The 8,583-nt window shown below is 51.4% G+C and overlaps 1 protein-coding gene across 6 annotated transcripts in view; it reads right to left on the reverse strand.

Moving 5' to 3' along the window:
* Nucleotides 1-4,295: 4,295 nt before the first annotated feature.
* ubtfl (upstream binding transcription factor, like) overlaps nucleotides 4,296-8,583 on the reverse strand; it is a 19,399-nt gene continuing 15,111 nt past the window's right edge. For 5 of the 6 annotated variants that reach the window (XM_030074109.1, XM_030074111.1, XM_030074113.1 and 2 more), the window contains 2 exons: nucleotides 5,022-5,126; nucleotides 4,296-4,897 (listed from right to left, as the gene is read on the reverse strand). In XM_030074109.1, the coding sequence (XP_029929969.1) occupies nucleotides 4,805-4,897; nucleotides 5,022-5,126 (198 nt within the window). In that variant the 3' untranslated portion in view covers nucleotides 4,296-4,804. The remainder of the gene's footprint in view (nucleotides 4,898-5,021; nucleotides 5,127-8,583) is intronic. The other variant, XM_030074110.1, reaches the window with a different exon arrangement.

The following is an 8,583-nucleotide window of genomic DNA, read 5'->3' on the forward strand; positions in this document are numbered from 1 at the left end:
AGAAAGTCTGGAAAGGCCTGAAAACCATCTCTGGCCACAAGAAACCTGACTCCCAAGCTGAGGGGACCAAAAGTGGGCTGATGATCTGAACTTATTCTTCAATAGATTTGATCAGTCATCTGCCCCTCCCCCAGCCCAGTCCTCCATGCTGCAGCCCCCCCTCTCTGCACCCAGTGTTAACTGCCCAAATTCCTCCCCCCTCCCCCTCTACAACACTCAGCTCACAGCCACCCCCCACTTCTCACCTCATCAACCACTTCAGTTTGCCTACCAGCCTGGCATTGGGGTGGATGACGCTGTGATCTTCCTCCAACACCGAGCTCTCTCTCACCTGGAGAAACCTGGGAGCACTGTGAGAATCATGTTTTTTGACTTCTCCAGTGCTTTTAATACCATACAGCCTGTACTTCTGAGAGACAAGCTGGAGCACACCGGGGTGGACCACCACCTCACACACTGGATTCTGGACTATCTCACCAACCGTCCACAGTATGTGAGGACCCGGGACTGTGTGTCCGACACCGTAGTCTGCAGCACGGGGGCCCCGCAGGGAACGGTCCTGGCTCCGTTCCTCTTCACCCTCTATACTGCAGACTTCTCATACAACACACCCACCTGTCACCTGCAGAAGTTCTCTGATGACTCTGCAATCGTCGGCCTCATCACAGAGGGGGACGACAGAGAGTACAGAGAACTGACGCAGGACTTTGTGGACTGGTGCCAGCGGAACTGCCTCCAGATCAACGCGGGGAAAACCAAAGAACTGGTGGTGGATTTCCGCAGACGAGCACTCTGCCCCCCCGACACCGGTGAACATCAAGGGAACGGATATTGAGATGGTGACATCTTATAAATACCTGGGTGTTCACCTGAACAATAAACTGGACTGGAGCCACAACACAACTGCACTTTATAAGAAAGGCCAGAGCAGACTCTATCTGCTCAGGAGACTGAGGTCTTTTGGAGTGCAGGGGGCACTCCTGAAGACCTTTTATGACACCGTGGTGGCATCAGCCATCTTTTATGGAGTGGTCTGCTGGGGGAGCAGCATCTCGACAGCTGACAGGAAGAGACTTGACAAACTGATCAGGAAGGCCAGCTCTGTCCTGGGATGCCCCCTCGACTCAGTGGAGGTGGTAGGTGAGAGGAGGATGATGGCTAAGCTGTCATCCATGATTGTGAACGACTCCCACCCCCTGCAGGACACTTTAACTACACTGGAGAGCTCCTTCAGCGACAGACTGCTTCACCCAAAGTGTGTGAAGAAACGCTATCGCAGGTCCTTCCTTCCTGCAGCCGTCAGACTCTACAACAAGCAGTGCTCCCAGTAGACCACACACTCTCCAGGACTGCACTGACTGCACTAGAATGCACACTCTCAGCACCTTAACTACCCCCCCCCCACCCACATACACATACACACATACACACACTGCACTACTGCACACACATAAAGACGGGAGGGAAGGGGTGAACCCATAAGGCAGGATCAAGTGTGACAGTTCCTGAGACCCAGTCCGGGAGTCAGGTTCTGCCACTTGGTCTCATGGGTTCACACCAACCCTGAACCTCCGGAGTGTGTTGTCCCCCAGGTTTGGGTTTTTTTCTTCTATTGTTTAAATTGTTCACATAGTATTTTTCTACATTCCTTGTTTACAGTGTTTATATTGCTCTTTGGTACTTATTATCTGTTTATACTGTTTATAGTGTAAATTATGCTTCGTATCTTGCTATCCACTTTGCTGCTGTAATACGTGAAATTTCCCCACCGTGGGACTAATAAAGGAATATCTTATCTTATCTTATAAGGAATAAATGCCAGAAGAGATATTTAAACAGTGAATTAAAAGGTTACTGTATATATAGTAACCTTGTAATTTACTGTTTAAATGTCTCTTCTGGCATTTATTCCTTATATTCCTTATTAGCACATATCAAATCAGATAATGTGTGATATGCATGTGTGTCTTTGTGTGTGTAATCAACTTGTGAATTTTTATAGTGATATCTGAAAGTCAAATTTTGATCCCTTTCCTCTGTGTGTTAAAAACAGTGTTTTTTGGTAATACACTACTCACAAAAAGTTAGGGATATTCGGCTTTCGGGTGAAATTTCAGGATGAAGCTAAAATGCATTATAACCTTTACAGGTGAACTTAATGTGACCTTCTGTAAACTTTTGAATGCACATGTCCAACTGTTCAGTGTTTCAGTACCTTTTGCACAAGTTGCTGTTCTCTAACAAGGAGCTTAACGGCAAAATTCATAACAGGTGTTTGATCCATGAATCGACCAATAAATTTCCTGGTTCAATTAGAATTGGTATTGAAACAGTCCTCCTCATCATGCTGTTCACATTTTGACATCATGAGACCAAGACGACACCTAACAACTGATCAGCAGCACCTCGCCATTGCGAGGCTTCAAACAGGATGTTCTCAGACGGAAGTGGCCACTGAGCTTAGAGTGTCACAGAGTGTCATCAACAGGTTGCAACAGAGATACAGAGAGACTGGAAGAGTCACAGAAAGGCATAGAAGTGGACGTCCTTTGGCCACATCCCACACTGATGACCGCTTCATTGTGAACAGTGCCCTGCGGAACCGGATGATGAATGCCACTAAACTCCAGGTACGTTTAAGGGAGGTGAGAGGCACCCAAGTGTCATGTCAGACCATTCGAAACCGTTTACATCAGCATGGTCTGCGTGCTAGACCACCTGCAAGGGTACCTGACCACACCACCAGGCACAGGTGTCATCGTCTTGCATGGGCCAGGGAGCATTTACGTGTTCTGTTCTCTGATGAAAGCCGATTCATGTTGAGCAGAAATGATGGCCGCCAGCGATGTTGGAGACGTCAAGGAGAGCGCTATGCATCAGCCACTGTTGTCACCAGACGAGCCTTTGGTGGTGGTGGTGTTACAGTGTGGGCAGTTGTGTCTAGTCAGTACAGAACTGCCCTACACTTTGTGAATGGTACAGTGACAAGCCCATACTACCTGAATAACATCATTAATCCAGTCATTGTGCCCCTGCATGAACAACACAGGCCTAATTTCATCTTCATGGACGACAATGCTCCAGCTCATCGAGGTCGTATCATTAGGGAACGGCTGCTGGAGACTGGGGTACCTCAGATGGAGTGGCCTGCACTTTCTCAGACCTGAATCCCATAGAAAACCTATGGGATCAGCTGAGTCGCTGTGTAGAGGCTCGGAGCTCTGTACCCCAGAACCTCAATGTCCTGAGGGCCGCCCTTCAAGAAGAGTGGGATGCCATGCCTCAGCAGACAATAAGTCGACTTGTGAACAGCAGAGACGTCGCTGTCAAGCTGTAATTGATGCTCAAGGGCACATGACAAGTTATTGACACTGACATTTTTTGTTGTGGTATATCCACCACTGTTGTTGGCTTTTGTTTCAAGAAATTGTTTGAGATGAGGAAATCACCAGTGCATGCTTCTACTTAAATGCCCTACTTTCATGATATAATATCACTGTAGTGTGAACTTTTTATATTTTCCATAAATTTCACCCAAAAGCCAAATATCCCTAACTTTTTGTGAGTAGTGTATATATATATAGTAACCTTGTAATTCACTGTTTAAATATCTGTTCTGGCATTTATTCCTCATATTCCTTATTAGCGCATATCAAATCAGATAATGTGTGATATGCATGTGTAAACAGAATAATTCAAAGAACTTGTAATTGACTTTTTTTCTTGTCTTGTGTGTGTAATCATCTTGTGAATTTTTATAGTGATATCTGAAAGTCAAATGTTGACCCCCTTTCCCCTGTGTGTTAAAAACCGTGTTTTTTGGTAATATGTGGTCATAAATAGGTGATTTTCAAAACTTTCCACCAATGGGATTTCCTGGGACTTTTTCCCCCTCACTCAGGACAAACTGAGGATACAACATCAGTTGAGTTTGCTTCTCTTGCAATTTGTCCTGGGTTGACCCCAATTTAGGCTCTAAAATGACTGGACTAAAATGCAAAGGCCTTTTTCTTCCATCCTTTCTATTGATCACTGAGGCTGTGTCTGAAACCCCTCCCTAACCACGATATAGCTCACTGCACTGAACTCCCTACAGAGGGAGGAGGAGCGGCGCCCCCTGCAGGCTGCTCTGATGTGTTGGGAGCTGCAGTGTGTGGGCTGGGCCGAGCGGCGCCCCCTGCAGGCTGCTCTGATGTGTTGGGAGCTGCAGTGTGTGGGCTGGGCAGAGCGGCGCCCCCTGCAGGCTGCTCTGATGTGCTGTGAGGTTCCATAATGAAAGCAGACGAGGACACAGATGAGAAAAAAAGTGCATTTATTTGTTAATAATTTGCCAGGCGGCTGATTGGCGGGCGGGCGGCGGGTCCTCCCCCCGCGGCGACAGGACGACCAATAGGCTCCGCCCCCGCGCCAAACTGTACAAACCCCACTGCGTCGGAAAATTCAAAAAAAACCCTCAAGTCGCTTTTTGCCTGAAACTTCCTTCTTCTCCCGGATAAAAAACGAACGTGCAGAACGCAGCGGGAAGCCTCGGAACGCCAGGACACACGACTGAACACGTAACAAAACTCCAGTCTGCCTCTACCTCGCTCTACCCCTCTCTCTCTCTCTCTCTCTCTCTCTCTCTCTGTCTATATGTCTGTCTCTCTCTCTGTCTCTCTCTCTCTCTGTCTCTCTCTCTGTCCTTAGGAAGGAGTGGGAGGGGCCAGCGTGACAGCTGTCTGAAGTCGCCACCTCCCATTGGTCCGCCTGAAAGACTGGCGTGAGGAGGCGTGGCCTGCACAGCCTGTCCTCTGAGGGGGCGGGGCTAGTCCGAGTCCGAGTCGCTGCTCTCCTCTGAGGAGCTGCTGTCTCCGCTCTGGTCTTCATCGTCCTCGTCCTCGTCCTCGTCCTCGTCGTTCTGCACACAAACAAACAAACAAACAAACAAACAAACAAACAAACGATGGCACCGTGTTTCAGAGGAACTTTTAAAAAACGAAGCGTGTCAAAGCGGCGGCGGGCCTCATGGCGCCGTGCGTCACCTCGTCGTCGTCGTCGCTGTCGGTGCTCGCCGACGTCTCGTCGTCTTCCTCCGAGTCGGACGAGTCGCTCTTCTCCTCCTCCTCATCGGACTCTGACGTGTCCTGCTGGAGGACACACAGGGTCACTTCTCTCCACAACACACACACACACACGCACACACACACACGGCCACCGTCCCGACCACACTGGGACAGCAGGGGGGGTGTGTGTGTGATACCTTGGCGCGGTAGGCCATGGCCCTCTTGCTGACTGTTTCTCTGTGTGTGTGTGTGTGTGTGTGTGTGTGTGGTACCTTGGCGCGGTAGGCCATGGCCCTCTTGCTGACTGTTTCTCTGTGTGTGTGTGTGTGTGTGTGGTACCTTGGCGCGGTAGGCCATGGCCCTCTTGCTGACTGTTTCTCTGTGTGTGTGTGTGTGTGTGTGTGTGTGTGTGTGTGTGTGTGTGTGTGTGATACCTTGACGCGGTAGGCCATGGCCCTCTTGCTGACTGTTTCTCTGTGTGTGTGTGTGTGTGTGTGTGTGTGGTACCTTGGCGCGGTAGGCCATGGCCCTCTTGCTGACTGTTTCTCTGTGTGTGTGTGTGTGTGTGTGTGTGTGTGGTACCTTGGCGCGGTAGGCCATGGCCCTCTTGCTGACTGTTTCTCTGTGTGTGTGTGTGTGTGTGTGGTACCTTGGCGCGGTAGGCCATGGCCCTCTTGCTGACTGTTTCTCTGTGTGTGTGTGTGTGTGTGTGTGTGTGTGTGTGTGTGTGTGTGTGTGATACCTTGACGCGGTAGGCCATGGCCCTCTTGCTGACTGTTTCTCTGTGTGTGTGTGTGTGTGTGTGTGTGGTACCTTGGCGCGGTAGGCCATGGCCCTCTTGCTGACTGTTTCTCTGTGTGTGTGTGTGTGTGTGTGGTACCTTGGCGCGGTAGGCCATGGCCCTCTTGCTGACTGTTTCTCTGTGTGTGTGTGTGTGTGTGTGTGTGTGTGTGTGTGTGTGTGTGTGATACCTTGGCGCGGTAGGCCATGGCCCTCTTGCTGACTGTTTCTCTGTGTGTGTGTGTGTGTGTGTGGTACCTTGGCGCGGTAGGCCATGGCCCTCTTGCTGACTGTTTCTGTGTGTGTGTGTGTGTGTGTGTGTGTGTGTGTGTGTGTGTGTGTGTGTGTGTGTGTGATACCTTGGCGCGGTAGGCCATGGCCCTCTTGCTGACTGTTTCTCTGTGTGTGTGTGTGTGTGTGTGTGTGTGGTACCTTGGCGCGGTAGGCCATGGCCCTCTTGCTGACTGTTTCTCTGTGTGTGTGTGTGTGTGTGTGTGTGTGTGTGGTACCTTGGCGCGGTAGGCCATGGCCCTCTTGCTGACTGTTTCTCTGTGTGTGTGTGTGTGTGTGTGTGTGTGTGTGTGTGTGTGTGTGTGGTACCTTGGCGCGGTAGGCCATGGCCCTCTTGCTGACTGTTTCTCTGTGTGTGTGTGTGTGTGTGTGTGTGTGTGTGTGTGTGGTACCTTGGCGCGGTAGGCCATGGCCCTCTTGCTGACTGTTTCTCTGTGTGTGTGTGTGTGTGTGTGTGTGTGGTACCTTGGCGCGGTAGGCCATGGCCCTCTTGCTGACTGTTTCTCTGTGTGTGTGTGTGTGTGTGTGTGTGTGTGTGTGTGGTACCTTGGCGCGGTAGGCCATGGCCCTCTTGCTGACTGTTTCTCTGTGTGAGTGTGAGTGTGTGTGTGTGTGTGTGTGTGTGTGTGTGTGTGTGGTACCTTGGCGCGGTAGGCCATGGCCCTCTTGCTGACTGTTTCTCTGTGTGTGTGTGTGTGTGTGTGTGGTACCTTGGCGCGGTAGGCCATGGCCCTCTTGCTGACTGTTTCTCTCTGTGTGTGTGTGTGTGTGTGTATGTGTGTGGTACCTTGGCGCGGAAGGCCATGGCCCTCTTGCTGACTATTTCTCTGTGTGTGTGTGTGTGTGTGTGTGTGTGTGTGTGTGTGTGTGTGTGTGTGTGTGTGTGTGTGGTACCTTGGCGCGGTAGGCCATGGCCCTCTTGCTGACTGTTTCTCTGTGTGTGTGTGTGTGTGTGTGTGTGTGTGTGTGTGGTACCTTGGCGCGGTAGGCCATGGCCCTCTTGCTGACTGTTTCTCTGTGTGTGTGTGTGTGTGTGTGTGTGGTACCTTGGCGCGGTAGGCCATGGCCCTCTTGCTGACTGTTTCTCTGTGTGTGTGTGTGTGTGTGTGTCTGTGGTACCTTGCCGCGGTAGGCCATGGCCCTCTTGCTGACTGTTTCTCTGTGTGTGTGTGTGTGTGTGTGGTACCTTGGCGCGGTAGGCCATGGCCCTCTTGCTGACTGTTTCTCTCTGTGTGTGTGTGTGTGTGTGTGTGTGTGTGTGTGTGTGTGTGTGTGTGTGGTACCTTGGCGCGGAAGGCCATGGCCCTCTTGCTGACTGTTTCTCTCTGTGTGTGTGTGTGTGTGTGTGTGTGTGGTACCTTGGCGCGGTAGGCCATGGCCCTCTTGCTGACTGTTTCTCTGTGTGTGTGTGTGTGTGTGTGGTACCTTGGCGCGGTAGGCCATGGCCCTCTTGCTGACTGTTTCTGTGTGTGTGTGTGTGTGTGTGTGTGTGTGTGTGTGTGTGTGTGGTACCTTGCCGCGGTAGGCCATGGCCCTCTTGCTGACTGTTTCTCTGTGTGTGTGTGTGTGTGTGGTACCTTGCCGCGGTAGGCCATGGCCCTCTTGCTGACTGTTTCTCTGTGTGTGTGTGTGTGTGTGTGTGTGTGTGTGTTTGTGGTACCTTGGCGCGGTAGGCCATGGCCCTCTTGCTGACTGTTTCTCTGTGTGTGTGTGTGTGTGTGTGTGTGTGTGTGTGTGTGTGTGTGGTACCTTGGCGCGGTAGGCCATGGCCCTCTTGCTGACTGTTTCTCTGTGTGTGTGTGTGTGTGTGTGGGGTACCTTGGCGCGGTAGGCCATGGCCCTCTTGCTGACTGTTTCTCTGTGTGTGTGTGTGTGTGTGTGTGTGTGGGGTACCTTGGCGCGGTAGGCCATGGCCCTCTTGCTGACTGTTTCTCTGTGTGTGTGTGTGTGTGTGTGTGTGTGTGTGTGTGTGTGTGGTACCTTGGCGCGGTAGGCCATGGCCCTCTTGCTGACTGTTTCTCTGTGTGTGTGTGTGTGTGTGTGTGTGTGTGTGTGTGTGTGTGGTACCTTGGCGCGGTAGGCCATGGCCCTCTTGCTGACTGTTTCTCTGTGTGTGTGTGTGTGTGTGTGTGTGTGTGTGTGGTACCTTGGCGCGGTAGGCCATGGCCCTCTTGCTGACTGTTTCTCTGTGTGTGTGTGTGTGTGTGGTACCTTGGCGCGGTAGGCCATGGCCCTCTTGCTGACTGTTTCTCTGTGTGTGTGTGTGTGTGTGTGGTACCTTGGCGCGGTAGGCCATGGCCCTCTTGCTGACTGTTTCTCTGTGTGTGTGTGTGTGTGGTACCTTGGCGCGGTAGGCCATGGCCCTCTTGCTGACTGTTTCTCTGTGTGTGTGTGTGTGTGTGTGGTACCTTGGCGCGGTAGGCCATGGCCCTCTTGCTGACTGTTTCTCTGTGTGTGTGTGTGTGTGTGT

This window comes from Myripristis murdjan, chromosome 17 (genome assembly GCF_902150065.1).
Source record: "Myripristis murdjan chromosome 17, fMyrMur1.1, whole genome shotgun sequence".
Taxonomy (NCBI): Eukaryota; Metazoa; Chordata; class Actinopteri; order Holocentriformes; family Holocentridae; genus Myripristis; species Myripristis murdjan.